The 21,442-nt window shown below is 38.5% G+C and overlaps 1 protein-coding gene across 4 annotated transcripts in view; it reads left to right on the forward strand.

The window, feature by feature from the left end:
* LOC136832037 (DEP domain-containing protein 1A-like) overlaps positions 1-21,212 on the forward strand; it is a 91,955-nt gene extending 70,743 nt beyond the window's left edge. For 2 of the 4 annotated variants that reach the window (XM_067092535.1, XM_067092537.1), the window contains exons 12-13: positions 4,574-4,756; positions 17,547-21,212. In XM_067092535.1, coding sequence (XP_066948636.1) covers positions 4,574-4,756; positions 17,547-17,693 — 330 coding nt within the window. In that variant the 3' untranslated portion in view covers positions 17,694-21,212. The remainder of the gene's footprint in view (positions 1-4,573; positions 4,757-17,546) is intronic. The other 2 variants (XM_067092538.1, XM_067092536.1) reach the window with 2 other exon arrangements.
* Positions 21,213-21,442: the final 230 nt, after the last annotated feature.

A 21,442-nucleotide genomic window follows, 5' to 3' on the forward strand; every position in this document is an offset into this window, starting at 1 on the left:
CTTGATGTTGAAGAATGTAATTTCATCATTCTAGAGAAGTGGAAAAGTGTCCTAAGCACTATTTTAAAGGGTACAATCTTATTCTTACTTTTTAAATTAGATGAGATGGGTTGCTTGACTCTTCTTTTGTTCTACTTTCCTGAGAGTTTGAGTAATGTTTGACATACTGTAGTGTCTATAAGCATGAGGTGTATTTTTCTTGAGGCTTTGAATTACACAAGTTCAATGGAAGCAGACTAGTAAATGGAATCTCTATTCTTTGATAAAGTGTATAGTAGAAGTGAATAATGTACGATGTGTAATGTTGCACACCTGGTAACCAGAGAAAATTATGTACTCTAATATTCTGAAATATGTTTATTGAATATGCACTCAATATGCATGAGGCCATTTTGAAATACTGGAGGTACTAATACAGCCTTAATAAAGATAACATTCATAAGTCACTGATGCTTAATTTATGAATCAGGGATAGCATGATTAAGGTGATGTAAAGCTTGCTTAAATATTATCAAGTTATAGTGGTGAATATGGTGCAGTAATTTTTAGATTGGGAATTTGGCAAAAATGTACAAGACAGATGACTCTTAATATCTAATCTTGTAAAGGGAAAAGCCAACGTAAAAACAATGATGTGAAGAAAAAATTAGAGTGGTTAATCCAATAAAAGACTTCCTTGCAGTTTTGTTATATAAGGTAATCATTTGCCTTGAGCTTTTCTGTCACTTGAAAATCATATACTTTTGACCATTTAACAAGTTAACTGAATAGATTATTGGCAGGAGAGTAACCATTCTCCATTAGTTATTGAAAATTACCTATTCACACTGTCTAATGTTATTTTAAGAAAATCTGTGGAAATCTAGTATATACTGTACACTGTATATTCAGATTTTCATTTACATCACATAAAAGTCAGTTTAGAAAGTATGTTGATAACAACAGGGATATCAGGAGTACTGTAAGGCAATTTTTGCTTGATTTTGGGGTTGGTGGTGGGTTTATGCTCATGAGGGTACAAATTTTATATAAAAGGGTCATGGACCCAAGGTTACCCCCAAATAATGATGGTGATGGTGGTGATGAGATAAATATATAGCAATTTAAGCTTTGGTACTGGTGAAGGTGCACATACACACTGGTGATATTTCATGGTATTTATGTGGTGCTTTTGTTTCTTTAAAGTGGTGTTCATTTGGAAGTTTTCATCTTGTCATTAGCCAAAATTGCAATAGAGAGTGGAATTATTTGTATTTATGATTGTTTTCCCTCTCAGAGTTCTTATTTTTCCTCTTAGATTTCTTCTTATTGAAGTTGTTGGCACACATTTCAACATGAAGAATTGCATCCTGATACTTATCGTTGTACTTGTGGCACATAGCTTCACTCATTTTCTGTAGGATAAGTATTTAGAATCAGGTATCAACACTAGTAGGAAATTTTCTTAATACTCGGCAAGCCTGACTCTCTTAAAAGACAGTTACCTGCACAATCAGATTCAACAGAATAAAATACATATGCATTAAAAAATGTGATAGCAAATAAAAAAAAATTAATAAACAAGCTTACATAGAGCAACACTGGAAGTAAGGGGCACTAAAGTACAGTGATGGTATTAAAAAGCAGCATTACATTCTTTCCTAAATTTTGAGCATAGTTTGGCATAGTTAACACTTTTAGAAATACATATTATCCACTGCTTAGCATGAAAGGGAATTAAAGGCCTTAGGCCCCATCCACAAGACCAGACTTTGTCTCGGAGACTTAGTCCGTTGGCAGACAAATTCTGTAAACAAACAAAAGTATGTTGTCCACACAGCCGTTTCTGGCCAGTCAAGTCTGGGTGAAGGTGAGCACCATTGCAGTATGGTTCATAACCAGAACAGAAAGTAACTGGGACTCTGTGTCTTATTGATAAGCACGTGTGGAGAAAAGAGCACTGGGTAAAGGGGAATGGTGTAAAAGCTGGTTCATGGAAAAGGAAAGATCTGGGAAGTCATGCAGCCATTGTAAGTGAACTGTAAAGGGGACCCATAAACACTTTCAAAATTATGAAAGAATGGTCCCCAAGACCCTTCCATTCTCTACTTGACAAAGTTACCCTCTAGCATTCCAGTGAGGAAAATGAATAACAGAAGTCATAATATGATATCAGAAAATTAACAAAGAAAAATGGAAGGTAAAAAAAATGAAAAAATAAATGTATGTTAAATAAGGTAATGCTTGAAGATCAAGAACATACATCATTATTGCATATAACAAATGACCATACATATGGATGAAATACAAATATTATATATAATAGCTAACATTTAACATTTAAAATAGAAAAGCATAAGTATCCCATGGCTGTCAAGTTAAATTTAATTCCAATATATTATGATCCACATGTTCACAATCTCTGTATTTGCCAGTAAATATTTTCATTCATGTTTAATATATAATTACTTTTGCAATATAAAAGTTTGTTATTCTTTTTATATACAATACCTGTTTCTTAAAATAAAACTGAAGCACTGGCTCTTTGCATAATCATTGTCACAATTGTATTCCCAGCAGTAGTGTGTTACTCACCCCAGGCGAAGTCTGGTGTCTTTGTTCAAAGTTCTCTACATACACTTGAGCGATGTGTACAGCAAGTCTGGTAATGGACAAATTTCTTGCTTTTGTCTGCGAACAAAGTCAGCTCGTGTGGACAGGGCTTTATATACTGGCAGTGTGACACATGGCATCACAGCAGAATTGGGCTCTGGACACAGATTGGGTTACACACAATAGTTCTTAAGATTAATATTATTATGAGTAGTTTAATGAGACCACTAGCCACATATTGAGACCCTTGTAGGACTGTCTGAAGGATTTCCTCTTAAATGACAACTGTATATTGCAGCACCTTAGAGCTAAGGAAGTTGGAAGGCTGAGTGCGACGAGACCAAAGGGAATAGGAGAAAAGTAATAAAACTATTAATTACAATTGTTAAAGATGATATTACAAAATTACATGAGTTTTTTTATTAAAGCACTTATTTTGTAAAACTTCTTTCTGTGAGGTGATTTTCATTATTGTTTAAAATAAAATGTATTTTTAATTGATAGCATTAGTATGATGCACAATGGGTCATGTTTATGAAGGCTTAATCATTTTTAAAACTTCCTAGTTAATAACAAATGTGGATATCTAAGAAGATTAAGGTAAAATCAGTCCTTGTTCATGGACTTTTGGTGTACAGGTTGATGTGCAGTATTTGTACAAATACTGTACTGTAGTACATGGAGCATATATATTTCAAAATTCATCTGTTCACTTTGATGCCACTGCCTGTGAAGGGGTGTTTAAATGTCACTGATCATCAGTAAAGTAAAAGATGAGTGATCTAACTGGTAATAGGAAATCATTATCACAGCTAGAAATTTGTGCAGATTTTACAATTTTATGACCTGTTTACATACAGTTCATGAGGTGAATGTTTTACAATTACATATGAGCATTGCATGAAATAAAATTACCAAATTAATATATGAACAATATTAATTAGTAGCATTATTTGTCATCACTGGCCAAAGGACAATTTTGGAAATAAAGAAGAATCATCCTTATTTAACATACCTCTCTATTATGGCAGCTGAATTCTGTGTAAGTGGGAAATTCAGCTACCATAATACAGAGGTAAGTGTTTAAAAAATAAAATTTATTTTCAACATTTATATTTTTCTCAACAGGTTTATATATCCATCATTCGGGGATAGACAATTCACTGCAATTTTTTAAAATCCAACCCACTGAATGACCAGGCTAAACTAATTACTTGACCAGGGGCACTGAATACACTGAGTTTAATTCTTTCTTTTAGACCTCTAATTTTGGGTCTTTACAGCTAATTAGCAATAACTGACCTATAATTGTTTCTTAGTGCTTTCAAAAGGCTCTTGGCTGAGGTAATTTATGTGGATTATTAAGATAGGCTACCAGTTGAAACAGTATCTTAATTGGTGGTTACCTGATAAAGCAATTGGGCATTCCATATGCTTATGCACAAAAAATAATCGAAATACTGTACTATATCATAAATCCCTGAGGAATCAGTAGATTGAAATCCTAAATGAAAGTTGTTTTGAAAAGTTCTCTTAAGCTGGATATAGTTTGTGGTTAACAATATAATCCTTTTATGCATTACAGTGCTATTTTACAGATTTGCATTGGTTATATACATAGATTCAGAAAACCCAATCTTGTTCACATTGTGCGGGGCTTCCTTTTGATGCATTGTTATTGTTTATTACTTTGCTTAAAGCACAGTACTGTCTCTTATGTAGCTTTTTGTATAGTATTAGATGTGCATTGGGAAAGGTTTTATCATACTGTGCTTCAGTATGCCAGGAAGTTGCCACTGTACTTTATACTTGAACTTGGTCATTCAAACAGATAATAGTAGATGTAGCACTTGGTAGCTATGATGCTTTGCATTTCAGTGTCCTTGTAGTCGCTGTTGGTGGCAGTGGAGCTTTGCATATTTAAAATGTATTGTAATTGCTTTTTGGGTGGACAGCAGCATGCCTTTGTGTTCCTTTGCAGATTGTGTACGATTCTACTCTGTGGGACAGGAGTATGACACTCACTTATTGCCAGCAGGTCTCCCAGGAACAGTATGAGCGACAGCGTTTGACGGGCTCACAACAATTTTTAGTACAGCTCCTGGATCAAATCCTTATGAATGACAAGCTGAGTAATAAGGAAAAGAGAAAAAAATTGAAAGAGGTATGTGCATTGTGATTACAGTTCATAAAGTTATATTAGTTTTGATAGGAAAATAGTAACTTCAGAAAGAGTAAAAAATGCATGGCTTGCTTATATAGAATGTTGTAGTGTGCCTATCAATCAGTCTTTTAAAAGACCACATTTTATGAGCATTTGTTCGTTAATTTATATAAGGATGTGTTGAAAAAAAGGCCTTTAGTGTACAAGGCATGATTGCTGTGGTGTTTGAAAAGACTACAGTTCCAGTTCTAAACAGGGAAAGTAGGTATAGTGGGATAATTAAAAATTGTATCTGGCATTTGTCAGACTCTTTAGTGGAGCTCAGACCAGTGGCTTAGGTCAATGAGTTAGATTCTTAAACACTTGCTTGTCAGGACGAGGAGCTGTCATTTTTCAATACAAACCACCATTTACATTATCCCACATTCATGGTTATCAAGAATCAAGATGCCTCATTCCTGCTTTACAAGATCATCTGCATGGTTAGCAGTGCTGTACATGCACCCCACAGATTCTTGAATTCCAGGCAGGTAAGGACGTATAGCTACAAGAAATCGGTAGGGTTGTGAGGTGTAAATGATGATTCTGTTTTTAAAAAAATTTATTTTATTAAAATAAATTACATTTGCTTCAACACCAACCATCATGTACACTAGACGGAATTACAATTTAGGCAAGTAATTTGACAAGAAAAATGGGCTGCCAAAGAAAACTCCCTACGTAGTGACAGATACCTAGGATCTGACTTAAATCTCATGGCATTGAGAGTAACAATGGAACCTAAAGCTCATTGATGATAATTGTTGTGGCCCAAAGGCTATTTTGTGATCATTTACCCAGATACTCGTGTACCTGAAAAGGATTTGAAAATTGTTGTTTAGCAAAAGAAGTATTGTCTCTTTCTGTTGGGTTCCCTCACAAGGCATGATTTTGTATGAAAGAAGCAATGATTAGGTTTCAACAAAACACCAAAACTTAATAATGGTCTACTGCATTTCACCTTTTTTGTTAGAAACGTCACTGAAACGGACTTAGCAGTAAAAGGTAAAATAATAAAGTAGAATACAAACTACATGTATAAATAAACTTTCACAAGAAAAAATGCAATTAATCCAAGTAGAGAAATAGATAGTATACCGTACTTTCTTTGATTATTGAGTCCTTAGATAATCAGCTTCATATGAGTGAGATAAAATTGGCCAAAATATAGATTAAATCAAATAACAATCAAATATTTTGATTAATTGTAATGTATATACCAATGTAAAGCTAGCCAAGCACCAGATTGATATTAACTTCTAACCACAATTAACTAGCATACCACTCATTAAGTAGTTCATGTTACCATCATAAGAGAGGCAACATTTAAGCAAAGAAAATGGAAGTCTTACTCCTCAAAACATTAAATACACTGTAGGGGCTTTTTATAGTACACAATTGGGGCAGTATATTGGGAACAGTTTTGAAGGGTTTTGTAAATTAAACTCTGATTTTCCTTAACCTAATTTATTTCCTTAACATTACACTTATTTCCTACTTACTCTTAATACTTACCAAAACAATCTTCCTATACTTAAACTTAGCCTAACTTAATACTATAGATCACCAAAACCTATCCTTAGTTCCTTAACCTAACTTCTTATAGTTTTTGCCCAATAATTTTAAGAACCTAATCTAATTTTATTTCTTAATCCTCAAAATGGAAACACATCCAATGCTTGAAAGATCAGTCTTCAAAGTCTACTTGGGATTGTCCTACAAAGATCATTTGAGAACCAAACATGCTTTTCTTCAAGTAGTATTCTGTACACAACTTCACTGTAACCTGATTCACACTGTGATTCCTCTCTCAATGTTTTTTTTCGTTTCCTTGGAACAAATCTATACCAATCAGTTTATAGTGTCTTGTATTAACATTTTCTACTGCAGACTTGAATAAGTCAGCCTCTGGTTCACACAACTAATTTGTAAATAATACTTGCTGCTGCAAAGCATGGCAAGCATTCAGGAGGGAAATAAAGGCCTTGTTTCCTTCACTGTTTCTCAACCAGGTTCTCTCAATCCAAGCACTATGGGCATTAAGGTGAAGGGGAGTCTACTCTACCCTACCACTCTCAAGCAAACTGCAAGTAAAAAAAGAAAAACATGAAAACTTACATCAGACATTCATAACAAAAACACAAAATAAACATAATAAAAAACATCACAACAACAAAAACGGAACAGTCAATTCACACAAACCGTCTTTCATCACACAAACCCAAATTTAACCTACCACATCACATATAAACATTACTGATACATAGACATGAGTAATGAAGTAGTGTTAGCAAAAATGCAATGGGCACTCACTTTAAATAGTCTTAACACTCATTAATCATTTGTTTACCTGAGTCTACAATTTAAGTACTATAAACTAGAAATCATTATAATGGTCAACTGAAGACAGTTTTTTCTTCTAGAAAAAAATTATAAACTATAATTACAGTACTTTTCTTCTCATTCATTCATTTCTTCTCATTCATTCATAAAGTACCCTCCAGTATGGCACAGCGATGTGACAAAAACTGTCTACTGGTATGCATGGCACAGCTATGTGAAAAACCGTCTACTGGAAAGAGAATCTACAGAAAGAGAAATTTATGACTTACTTATCAATTAATGATAGGTGAAATAGACATGAATAAATTGCAATAGTTATTAGTGTAATTAGTAGATAGAAATATAAGAATGGCAAGTTCAGAAACACAAAGCATTTTAGACCCAAAAAGTTAGACTTATGTCTAGAACATAGGATTCAATGAGGCTAATGCATGGTTCTGGCACCTATCCAACAGACAAGTCTTTTAAAACTGGAATACGGGCTAATGTAAATATGGTGGTAGGTTTGCTGTGGAACAAGTACTTTGATTTTTCATTTACTACAGTTAAGTATTTTATCTAGATGCCTTGGGAATTAGGTATGCTGGATAACTGAGAAATTTTAGTAACTTAGGATAGGCTAGTTGTCTGTATGACAAAATAAAATTCACTGGAAGGAAATCTGATATGAAGTTAAGATATGGATGAAAAACTTCTTTGAAACTGAAACCAGGCAATAGAAAAGGTGTAGAGGACCATCAACATGGTCACCAAAGAATTGGCAAGGATAGGTTTGTAGTCTCGTTGATTACAGTAATTGTACGAGTTTGTTTTGAGATAAAGGTTACTTGGTGAATAACGCCTCATAACATATAATGTTAAGAGTTCATCCCAGGTATTGTGAATTATATTGATGAGGGTTATCTACTTCTTGAATTTGAGTTATTTTCAGACATGGCAACATTTCACCTTTACTGGATTCTGTAAGTGGTTTTTTCTTACTTTCTACTGAACCATTTGTGTATCTGTTCCTGGTTATGCTTATGGGTTATTCCTTCATCAGCAGAATTAAGAAGAAGCTGTTTGCAATGCTTATTAGAGCTAGGTAGTCTAATGCATATACAGTACTCACCCTTCCCCTTGATTACTGAAGATTGATGACTGAAGGTTGTCTAGGAATATTGAGAAATGAAGGTGACAACATGTTGTACTGATTTATAGACTTGGTTGCATTATAAACAGATGGCCCTCACATCTGGTTGTGAGTACCCAATTTGAGGGATCACCAAGAGGCTGTCTTTAATGTGCTCTATTTTCATATGCTATAAGAAGGTAAATGAGCCACTGGGTGATAAAATATATTGACAATAATTGTTCCTGTGAGTTAGATTTCCAGATCTTGGAAATAAGTGGAAGGACTGATCTATATTCTGAATGCTTGGTGCCACATATACTAAAATGGTTTTGTATATACTGTTAATTTTCTATTTGCATCTTAATTTCATATTTTACTAGCTCAGACTTAGCTTGGTTGCTCTTTGCTATCAAATCCAGGTATATAACATAATACCAAATGTTGTCACCGTAATATTAAATAATTTAATTTCTGGGTTCGACCTGTGTCAGCCAGTGAAATTGGTTCCATTTAGCACATTTCTAGGTATAAGAATTGCTACATATACCAGAGAAAAAAGCTATCTAGAATGCTGGGGTTACTACCCCCAGTTCGCTCATCTTAAACAGATGTCGATATACACAAGGGATGAGCTATTACCACTACCACAGGCCTTCGTCCAACAGACTTCTCAATTCTCAAAATCACAAATTGGATGGGCCGTTACACACCTGTAACCAAGAATACTCACCCACTCGCAAACTAGGCGTCATCACGAGAGTGACACGTCATTCAAATTTTAGCACTACCCGCGTAAACACGTTTATTTTGTGTGTGATTGTTTTTCCCTTTTTTGGCAGCTCATGTCTTCCACCGAGATTTTCTCACCATCTAATTCCGGTTGGATTGTTGGTCTTTGAGGCAATTTAATTTTGGTTTTACGAAGTTTTTTCTTAGCGTTTTGCAGCGCTGCGTCATATGCAGCGTATGCTTTATGTTTGCCTCTCACAGTTTTGATCTTCAATCTCAACGTTTTTTATATTATCTGTTATTCTCCTTTTTTTTTTTTTTTTTTTTTTTTTTTTTTTTTTTTTTTTTTTTTTTTCCATATAGTTTGGAGCTTGTGTGGAGAATTTATTTTTGTATTGTGTTGCTGGTTGGGGCCGAGATCGTGTTTTTGCCTATCCACTATCATGTAGGCTATGGGTCTCCCATTTTTGACAATAGAATTTGGGTCCCTTTTATCAGTTTCTCTTCCCCTCCAGCTTAAAATTTACTCGTTGGTGTAAAGTATTTATTCATGATGTTAGCTGTTTTATACAAGGCAGGATGACATATATATTTTTAGATTAAGTTTTGCATTCGTTTTAAGGCCCAGGCGGCCATTTGATACCGTGACGGTATCCTCATGCCTCTGATGCTGCGCATATTCTTGGCCTGTCTTTTCGTCAATCGCTTATGTTTTTATATGCGTATTTAGATATGTTTATCCTTCAGGCTCCCCTTTCGAATGTTTTATATTGTGTCTGTTTTTGTATTGTTATCTTTAGAGGTAGCTTTTTAGCCTATCTACTTAGGCTAGACGTAGCTGTGCTCTTACATGTTAGGCTACCTTAATCTCCCGTTCAGCCATTAGGCTTTGGAGGTTAGGTTTGCCCTGTTTACGAGTTCCTGTAGCGTGAGAAATCCTCACTTTTTCCTCCTACCCAGTTTGTTCTAGTCTCGTGTGGCTGGCTGAGCTAGGACCTAGGTCCTTCTCTCCCCATTCCAGTGGCATACCCCACTGGCCTCCAGATCTAGTCCAAAGAGCTTGGGTTTTGGAGAGTAGGCTACGGTCCCTTACTTCTCTCGTGTATGCAGCTCAGTTATCGTCATCTGATTTGTGACGTCACCTGTGCGTTATCCCTGTATGGGGAGGGTAGCCGCTCACTTTTGTTTGCCCCCTTAGGTGGTATATTCAGCGTCTGGAGGGTGCTACCCACTCGACCGGTCGTTGTTCCGCCAGGTCTCCGTCACTTACTCCTTTTTTCCATCCAGACGGTGTTTTGCTGGCTCGCTCCCAACGTTTTACTGGTTGGCAGCATGTGTGTCGAACATTGTCCCGGGCATGCATGATAACATATGGGGTAATTACCATTCATCTCCGCCGGTCTAGTCCTGTTTTTCGCTGTTCTTATCACTGCAGTGGTATGAACTGCGGTTGTTGGGGAGCCATATCTTTTCCCCCTACTCCGCCATGGTGACTTCGTTCCCATAAATGTAAATACAGCGAAATTCAGTGACTATTATTGCGAGTATCATAACGCCCCTTTATTTTATTTATGATTTAATTTAAAACATTCGTCATTTTTAGCAGTAATTTACTTTTCTGCCGGAATTCCGGAGGGTTTTGCCTTGTTTTCCTTGTATTAATTTTATGCTATTAAGAATTTCTCTCGTCACGGTCTTATTCCAGTAGCGCTGTTCTAATGATACTCATTTACCATCATTCTGCTTACAGATGGTAATTGTGAAGAACTGGGGTGCTCGGCCATTCTCCAGCAATCGCTCGTCATGAAGTGTGCCGCCGCACTCTAGCTGCGCAGTTCATGTTGGGATGGAGTTGTTTGGCACCCAGAAGGCTGCGAAATTTGTTACGCCCTTTACGGACTGGCGTCCGATGAGTCGGTAAGTGTCGAGAGTCGGCTAATCTGTAGTCTCTTTCGATGTTATTACCTCTTATAGTAACTTTCTTTGAGAAGGGATTTTCAATTAATCCTACCTTCTCTTCCAGGCTAAACCAATAATCCTCTCAGCAGCGCTGTCGTCTCTGAAGTCCTGGGTGGGCGGATTCGGGAGGAATGTCGCAGCCGGCAAACCTTACGTGCTTTCGGAGGAGATATGTAATCTCCTCTACCCTGGTGCCCAGATCTCCGCCGCTTTACCGAAGGACTTAGCCGCCCCTATCATTGAAAAGATCCGGCTGGATACGCAACCCTCCCAAGACGACGCCCTGTGCGGAGAGGTGGCGAAAGAGGTGGCGGCTATTAATCTACATTCGGAACCCATGATTGTCGAAGTTGATGTCCATCAGGTTGAAGGTAGGGTGGTAAGTGAGACAGGCGGGGTTGGTTTGAATAATCCCTTTCTTAATTCACCGTCTTCTTCTTCCTCTTCCTTCCAGGGATTCCTTTGAATCAGCTAACCTTGGGGACAGATCTCAATCTGTTATGCCCAAGGTAAAATCACAGAAAAGAAGGATTCTCCAAAACCTCCTAAACCTCAAAGGTCTAATCCGCCAGCTCCTCTCATTCGTCTCCGGCTCCCAAACCGGTGGCGCCAATAATAAAGGCTGCTCCCCTCATAAGGGGTCGAGATCCAGAATTTCAAAATCTAAGTCTCTACCTGACTTTAATTCTGAGGGCCTTTGTCGATCTTTTGATGCAAAAGATCGACTCTAAAGTGGAAGCTAGGCTTAATGATATGGCTACAAGCCTGCGGTCTTCCGGAGAATCTATGCAATCATTGACAGAGAAGGTGCAGGCCCAGAGAGTTTGCTTTCCGGTTCATCCAATCCGAGCAGCGATCAGTCCCATGTTGTCCCGGATGCCTCCAAACTGCCTCCCTTTGATAAAGGAAACCCGTGGCGCCTGGCCTTACATGCCCCTTTGCATAATGACACTTTGACCATCGGGTTTAGGCACCCGTCGTCTGGAGGAACTGGAGTTCTTTCCAGCCGACTTAGTTCCCCCCTATCCAGGTTTTGCCAGGTTGACGGAAGAAGCCTGGGTTAGGTCTGATAAGGTCCCTAAGGAGACAGTTATTTTCCCAAAGGATCAAGCTCAATCCACCCTGTTGCGCGCTCTCACGAGTTGGGAGTGTGAGAACACTAAACTTACCCCTTTCAAAGGGACTTTCACGATGTTCTCTACTGGTGATGCCATTCCGACTCCTTGCACTACTAAAATTGCGGAGTTGACCATTCAAGCGGGATTGGATGGCAAGCCTATGCGTCAGCTCCGGGAAACGGATTCCACTTCTCTCCTTTTCCCCGGAGATTCAGAGTGTTGGTTGGGAGCTCCGACAACTTTTACGGTGGGGAAACTCGATCCCGAGTGTGCCTCCGCCCTGTTCAGTGAGCAGTTTCCTAGAATTCCGGAAGCTCTGCTCAAAGCAGAATTTGAGGCCAGATGCAGGTTAAGTCGTTCCCTGCACTCAGTCACCATGTCAGAAGTAACAGTTTTAGCCTACCATGACGAGCCCTTGTTTCAGGTGGTTACAAAGTCATTTCTGGCTTCCTTCCAGTCAGATCTTTATGACTTTGTAGTAGCCAGACAAAATTGCAGAAAACACATCTTTACGGAGACCACCATCAGACATGAACCTAATAGGCTAATAAAAAGTTGTATCTGGGGACCTAATCTCTTTCCAGAGGATGAGGTCAATAATTTTATGGCAGAAGCTACCAGAGCCAACCAGAGTCTCTGTTCTCGTTGGGGCCTTCCTTTTAAGAGGAAGTTTTCTGAGACCTCCGGACCTCAGCCTAAAGGAAAAAGGTTCAGGAGGTTCCAGGGCTTTAAGAGACCTCAAGCTCCGACTGTGCTTCAGGCTGTCCCAGTCTCACAGGTCGGTCAGCCCTCCACATCTAAGGCGCACCCCCAACAGCAGTTTGTTTTGGTGCAACCGAATCAACATGCTTCTGCTGCACCAACTTTCGTGACGTCCCCAGCTTTCAACGCCTTGTTTGAGAGCTCTGGGACATTTCGAGGCTATAACAGGTATGCGAGAGGAAGCAGAGGTAGAGCAATGTCCAGGTCCCTCTCACGAGGAAGGGGAGGTCGCGGGACCAGGGGTAGTAGGACTTCCCCTAATCAATGAGACACCCCAGGTAGGAGGGAGATTGTATCTCTTCAGGGACCGTTGGACCTTCAGCCCGTGGGCCCACAGCATAGTCTCGAAATGCCTGGGTTGGAGCAGGTGCAAGAGGCCTCCTCCACCAGTCAGGTTCCTTCAACACCCATCCCAAGACTTACAGGACTTTGCAAAAGAACTCCTGCAGAAGAATGCAATAAGGAAAGTCAGACACTTGAAATTTCAAGGCCGTCTGTTCAGTGTTCCGAAGAAGGACTCAGACAAGTGGAGAGTAATTCTGGATCTGTCCCACCTCAATTCATTCATTCAATGCGACAAATTCCGCATGCTTACAATCTCGCAGGTATGGACCCTACTTCCTCGTGGGGCTGTCACCACCTCTATAGATCTTACAGACGCATATTATGACGTCCCGATTGCGAGAAACTTCTCCCCTTACCTGGGATTCAGACTAGGAAAGCAAGCCTACTCCTTCAGAGTCATGCCATTCGGGCTCAACATCGCACCCTGAATTTTTACCAAACTGGCAGAGACAGTAGTCCAAGAGCTGCGGTCCCAAGGGATCATGTTGGCTGCGTATCTGGACGATTGGATAATTTGGGCACCCAGTGCCAAAGAGTGTCAAAGAGCAACCCATATAGTCATCAATTTCTTGTAGTACCTCGGTTTCCAAATAAACAGAAAGAAATCACGCTTAGTTCCAGCAGCTCAATTCCAGTGGCTAGGGATTCATTGGGACCTCAGCACTCACAAACTGTCACTACCACCAGTCAAGAGGAAAGAAATAGCCAAAGCTACCAGACAGTTCCTCAGAAACAAACATGCCTCTCGTCGTACCCAGGAAAGGATTCTCGGCTCCCTTCAGTTTGCTTCAGTAACAGACTTGCTTCTGAAAACCAAACTGAAAGACATAAACAGAGTATGGCGAAAACGAGCCAACAGGCGGAGCAGAGACAAACTTTCTCTGATCCCCCAGATATTGAGGAAAAGGCTTCGACCATGGTCGACAGTGGTCCATACAGACGCCTCCCTGAGCGGTTGGGGGCGGGTATTCCCAACACGAGAAAGTCCAAGGAACGTGGTCGACAGTGTTCCACCAGTTCCATATAAACATCCTAGAGGCAATGGCGGTGTTCCTAACGTTAAAGAAACTTCGACCAGCCAGACAGATTCACATCAGGCTGGTGCTAGACAATGCAGTTATAGTACATTGCCTGAACAGAGGAGGCTCCAGGTCGGGCCATATCAGTCAAGTGATGATCGCAATTTTCTCCCTAGCAAGGAAACATTGTTGGCATCTGTCAGCCACCCATCTGGCAGGTGTCCGAAATGTCATTGCAGACTCACTGTCCAGGACAACCCCACTAGAGTCGGAGTGGTCTTTGGACAGGAAGTCGTTCGGGTGAATTTGCCTTCAGGTACCGGGTCTCCAGGTAGACCTGTTTGCCACAGAGAGCAACCACAAACTTCCGTGTTACGTGGCTCCCAATCTGGACCCTCTGGCTTATTCCACAGATGCAATGTCAATCGATTGGAACAGGTGGCAAAGGATCTATCTGTTTCCCCCAATAAATTTGTTGATGAAAGTTTTACACAAGCTGAGATCATTCAGAGGCCAAGTAGCACTAGTGGCACCCAACTGGCCAAAGAGCAGTTGGTTTCCTTTACTCCTAGAATTGAAGCTCACTCCCAGACGTATTCCCAACCCACAGTTGACACAAGTAGTACAAACTCGGATTGTGTCAGCTTCCTTAAGAATTCTCAGTGCCCTGGCTTTATGGACTTCATGAAATATGCAGTGCATAAAGACGCTAACATTGACCCTCTTAATACATTATTCATAGAATCTGATAAAAGAGAATCTACCCTCAGACAGTATGACTCTGCAGTTAGGAAATTAGCTTTGTTTTTGAGGGAATCCAGTGCTCATGAAATGACCACAAACCTAGCAATCTCTTTCTTCAGATCATTGTTCGAGAAAGGATTGGCCACTAGTACCGTTACTACAACAAAATCTGCTTTAAAAAGAATATTTTTACATGGTTTTAATATTAATCTTTCAGACTCGTATTTTTCATCAATTCCTAAAGCATGTGCGCGCCTTAGACCAGTAACCCGTTCACACACGGTCTCCTGGTACTTAAATGATGTACTTAAATTGGCATCAGACACTGATAATTTTTTGTGTTCATACCCGAGTCTGTTAATGAAAACACTATTCTTAGTAAGTCTAGCCTCAGGTGCTAGAATTTCTGAACTGTCTGCTCTTTGAAGAGAACCTAATCATGTTGATTTCCTCCCGTCGGGTGAAGTTCTGTTGTCCCCAGACCCCAGTTTTTTAGCAAAGAACGAAGACCCGCAGAATAGGTGGTCTCCTTGGAAGATTGTTCCTCTCCCACAAGATTTATCCTTATGCCCAGTCAGTGCTTTAAGGGCTTATTTAGATAGGACGTCTAATAGAACTTCAGGTCCCCTTTTTGTTAGGGAAAGTGGAGGCAATATTTCACTCAAAGCCATCAGACAACAAATTCTTTATTTTATTAAACAAGCAAATCCGAATCAGTACCTGGTCCATGATGTTAGAAGCGATGGCCACTTCATCTAACTTTTTTCATTATATGAATTTTGATGATCTTAAGAAGTATACTGGTTGGAAATCACCAAAAGTATTTAAACGCCACTATCTTAGATCTTTAGAGGCTCTTAAATTTTCCACAGTTGCTGCGGGTAATGTTGTCCTTCCTGGTCCAACTCAAGTTTAATTCATGACTGTTCCCTCCACCCCCTTTTTTACCTGTGAGTTTAGTCCCTAGCCTTCCTGTCTCACCTGCTTACCCTGCATCTAACCTTGGGTCAGTTCTGCCCCTTAGCCTAGCCCATTCATTTTCCACAATTGCCTCATTGTCATTTATTTTTGTTAACCTTAAGTATCCTGGTTGGATTAATATTATAAATTTCTGAATTTTTTATCTGTGTGCCTCTGAATTTTGGTTTTGTGGATAACATTTTGAATTGTCAGTATTAAAACACAGTGAAGTTTTCTCTAAAAGTTTTATTTAGATCCGTTGTGTATTCTTTGAGGCGGCCCACCAAGCTCTCGTATGGCTAATTCTCTGTCACTATTTAACTGGCTGACACAGGTCGAACCCAGAAAAGGGATTTTGACAAAGGAAAAATCTATTTCTTGGGGAAGACCTGTGTCACCCAGTGACCCATCCCTCGTTTTTTTCCCACCCGGGTGATACACTCAGCTTGGTGGGTGCTAATTTTGGGATGACGTGTCAGTCTCGTGATGACGCCTAGTTTGCGAGCGGGTGAGTATTCTTGATTACAGGTGTGTAACGGCCCATCCAATTTGGGACTTTGAGAATTGAGAAGTCTGTTGGACGAAGGCCTGTGGTAGTGGTAATAGCTCACCCCTTGTGTATATCGACATCTGTTTAAGATGAGCAAACTGGGGGTAGTAACTCAGCATTCTAGATAGCTTTTTCTCTGGTATATGTAGCAATTCTTATACCTAGAAATGTGCTAAATGGAACCAATTTCACTGGGTGACACAGGTCTTCCCCCAGAAATAGATTTTTCCTTTGTCAAAATCCCTTTTTTGAACACCTTAGAATAGCAAAAAAAATCAGATGCTTTGGGGTCTGGCTTTCTGATAAGTAACAAAGTCTGCTGAGTAACAAGGACCCTACATTATGCACTGCACTTGAATACATCATAGATACCTTACAGTTAAGAGCAATTACACAGTCTTAACATCCACCAATCTGTACCTTACACCTAACATTCAGTTGACGAGATTTATTTAAAAATAGATCACATCTAAAATAGCAGCATAACAGAAAATAACAATAATAATGTAGCTGAAAAGTACAAAAATCTGTTAGACTGAAGTATTACTGTATTCCTTTTGGTGTTTGATGTATGCCTTTTTTTTCCTTTCTTTTTTTTATCCAAAGTCTTTAAAAAAATCTAATACAGTTTAGTAATGCCAAAATTGAATGAGTTGTCATCTGGAAAAAACAGTTCCTGTATCATGCTTAAGCTAAATTTCAAGTTTGTTTCCGAAATTTTGCCTTATCTCCCTCATTTCTTTGACATTCAAGTTCATATTTTGAGAGGAGGGTTTCAAGTTTCAAAATCTGGTAAATTCCCTTCACAATTAATTAGGAGTTGCCAGTGAACTTATCTGGCGTATTAGCTGGTTAATTAATTTAGCTTGATGACTAATATTTCCAACTATTCTTTAGAATGATCAAAGATTGATGGAAGAATTCATGTTCTTGCAATAAAAAACAAGGCAACATGTTAACAATGTAAAGTTTCATAAGTGACACGGTTAGTTCTTAAAAGGTTACATGGTTTTACTCTGATAAATGAAATGTAATGTATTTTTTATTTCATCAGTGCATACACAGGAGCCATTGTATTATACACTAATATTATTATGCTTCCTTGCAGTTCAAATCTCTTTATCCAGAAGTATATAAAGAACGGTTTCCTCAGGAGGCAGTGGAGAAGACAGAGAACCGAAGTCTCAGATTTAAGAATCTCATGAAGTTTTCCTCGTTCACTTCACTCAGAAGACGTCGAACATTGAGGTTATAGAAGGACTGAACTTTGGTATGGCTTTGACATTTTAAGAGGTCATTGCATTGTGTAAGTTTGGGTCAGTTTTTCCTTCAATTGCCCTACAGCTCTCTGGCATATAATGCAAACTTAAGTTCCTTTAACTATCCTTTAGTGCTAATAATTTCTGTAAATCACAGCATAATTTTGTGGAACTACACAGGTGAGTGTATCCATGCAAGAAAAAGCTATCTTATTGCTGAAACATTAGTACAGACCATAGTTTTCAGGAGACAAGTATGGTAAATGTAATTTTTCTTGAGGCACCAAGACTAATGGCCATATTGCTGTAGTTCATAAATTGATGGGCATGATTGTTTGCTAGAAGGTTCATTGGACAACATTACATGATTAATAATGAGATTTTCTATCATTTTAAACATAATTGGTTTTTTCAAGAAGTTCATTTATGCTCATGGTCTTTTAAACACTGGAAATCTTGTGTTGGACTTTACATAACGTAAGTTTGCAGTTATGTTTCACAGGCAGTGTTTGATGAATTTTGTGGAAAATTTTTTTATTCTAATTCTGTAGGTTATAGTAAACAATGCCATTTATGATTTTACCTACTTGCAAAGGCATTCAGGAACAGGTGCTTATGTAGCTGAAAAATATTGAGTACAGAATTATGGGATAAAATTCAAGACATTGCATTGTTGTCAAATATTCTAATGGAATTAACTGAGACACTGGAGTATGTATCTAATTATAGCACAATAAAAAAAAACTGTCCCAGGTGGGATTTGACCTTTGCTTTACAAGGGCTCTGTTCTAAACCACTTAGTTGGAATGAAATAGGTATTGATATTCATGGGATATCTAAGATACCTTATCTTTCTGCATCTTTTCCCACTTCTATGTGGGGCTATGTTTCCAACAGCTTTCTTCCACCTGGTTCAGTCATACACATCGTCCTTCGACAATTGTTTGTCTCTCAGATCTTCCTTGACTTCCAACCACCTCCGCTTCAGTCTTCTTCTCCCTCCCATTTGGCACCTACATCTTATCACTTTTCTCCTTACATATGTTTCATCACATGGCCAGTACTATTGCAGTCTTCTTTCCTGTGCCTTCTTTGATAGTTCTACAACTGTAGTAGTTCCCTTATTCTTTCCCTCTTGATCCTGTCCATTTTTGTCACTCCACACACCTATCTAAGCATTTTCATCTCTACTGCATCCAATTTCTTCTCTTGTGCTTGCTTTACTGCCATGTTTCAGCTCCATATATCATTGCTGGTCTCACAACTGTCTTATACACTACCTTTATGTTGATTCTGAGATCTTTCTCCAATTTCTCCATCCAGCCTGCAGTGTGTTATTTCTGCATCCAAATTTCCATCACCTGCTATTGTTGAACCAAAATACCTAAATTTTTCTACCCTGTTCCTTCTGTACTAATCTCAGAAAGTTAAAGTATACCTTAGTTTAACCAGACCACTGAGCTGATTAACAGCTCTAGTCTTGGTCTTCATTGAACCCTAGGTATTCCGTCTTTCTGCTGATCTTTAATCCTCCGTCTTCCAGTACTTTCCTCCATTGCTGTAGTTTTGACCACGCTACCCCTCTGTTGGTGCTGCATAACACTGTCATCAGCAAACAGCATGCACCAAGAGGGTTGATCTCTTATTGCTTAAGATAACACATCCATAATCAGGTCAAAAAGATATGGATTTGAAGCAGACCCCTGGTGTAAACCAACTCTTACTGGTATACATTCCGTTCACCTAACACTGCTTCTAACCTGCATTTTTGTTCCATACATATCTTGAACCAACCTCACATACTACTCTGGTTTTTCCTTTGCTCACATAAACCTCCAGATCTCTTGGCATGGGATTCTACCATATGCCTTTTCCATGTCTGTGAATACTTTTTGCAGTTCTTTCTGCTTTTCCCTGTGTTTTTCCATTATGCAGTCCTTTCTACTTTTCCCTGTGTTTTTCTATCATCTGTCGTTCTTCATCCTGGCATGAAACCGAACTGTTCTTCACTTACAGATGTTTCTTCACTAACCCTTTTGATCCATTATTCTTTCCAATATTTTCATGGTGTGAGACAATAGCTTTATCCCTCTGTAATTTTCACAATCTTGGATGTCACCCTCTCTTTACAGATTGGCACAATAAAGCTTTCTCTCCATTCTTTCTGCATATTTTCTTAGTAGGTCACACAGGATGTCCATTCCTTCTTCTCCCAGCCTCTTCCACACTTCTGCAGGAATTCCTTCTGGTCCTATTGCTTTACCATTTCTCTTTAGTGCCTTCTTTAACTCCTCCCTCCTCTCCTTTGGGCTCGCTTCTTTAACTAAGGGTGCCCGTTACCCATAGCCCTTGCCCATTTATCACAGGGCAAGTGAGGCCCCTGCACATTGCCTTCAGTTGATGCCTTCGCACTACCGATTTCTGGTGAAAGTCCACGGTCATATTTGGTTCAGGCTGAATTTTACAGCTGGATGCCTTGCCTTACGCCTACCCTCATTTATCCCAGCTTGTCTCCTGTGTCTAAAATATACATATATAATACTATTACTCTGTAACATGCAGTGTGCCATATATTTTACACAAATAGAAGGTAAAATTTATGTGTTGAAGGGTAAAATGCTGGCTATTAAGAGAAAAGGTCCTCCTAATTTCTGTTGTATGTTAACAAGTGATCTAGAGTTGCATGGATAAACTCACACTGCAGAGCTTCATTAAAATGAAATACATGGGTCTAATTAGTTTTGAAGCCACTGTGATGATAGAAAAAAATGTTTATTTACTTGGGTAAAACTGGAATCTTCACTAAGGAGGAGTAATTTTTAAAATTTCATTGAAACAAAAAGTATAAGTTTGTTACTGTACAGTATATATGTATTCTTGTATATAACCCTTCTTAACAAAATATCTGCTTTGATATCATCAGTCTTATGTCACACAACAATTTCCCAGTACTGTATATATATAGTCTATATAATTCAAGTATAAGGTAGGCTTAGAAAGATGAAAGGCATAGGATTAAACCATTTCAATGAAGTCAAGGTTTTAAGTATGACCTATTATAAGAATATGAATTTTATTTTATCAGTGGAAGTTAGTTTTTGAAATGAACCTTACCCCTCCATTATATAGCATTTACTTCCGTGCCAGTGGCAGTAAAAACTAAATAATGGAGAAATAAGTATTTAGAAAATAAATCTTATATGGCAGAACTTTGTGAAGCTTCTTAAAGACAAAAAATTGTGCCATGGTCTAGTATATTGGGAGTATAGGGAAATTAGAAACTATTTTATGCATTTGCTCTTATGCAATACATTTTGCCTTCTTATCATGCTATTGTTTTTCTACATGTACCTGTTATATCCCCTTCTTTTGTCATCTTTGTGTGTGACAATATTTCCTCAAAGAATTTGTGCAATACATGATATGCTTGTGGAAGTTTTCCTGCATGAATGTCTGTAATTTGCTAAAGTATTATATTTATGATTATGAAGAGAATTACAAATCAGTGGGAAACATGTAAGAGTTTTAGTTTATCCTGGTTGATACAGTTTATATACTTGTTTTCAAAGTCAACTGTAAGTATACTTTGTAAAACATTTTAGAGAAGGTCTGTAGCTAGAGCAGTTTATTCTAAATATAAATATATGTATATTTTATCTAAACATTCCCTTCCTGTATTTGTGTGGCTGTTACTGCTTTTAGTTTTTCATGCATGTTTTAGTTCCTTTATTTTATGTAACATTGT

Source organism: Macrobrachium rosenbergii, chromosome 49, assembly GCF_040412425.1.
Source record: "Macrobrachium rosenbergii isolate ZJJX-2024 chromosome 49, ASM4041242v1, whole genome shotgun sequence".
Classification (NCBI taxonomy): Eukaryota; Metazoa; Arthropoda; class Malacostraca; order Decapoda; family Palaemonidae; genus Macrobrachium; species Macrobrachium rosenbergii.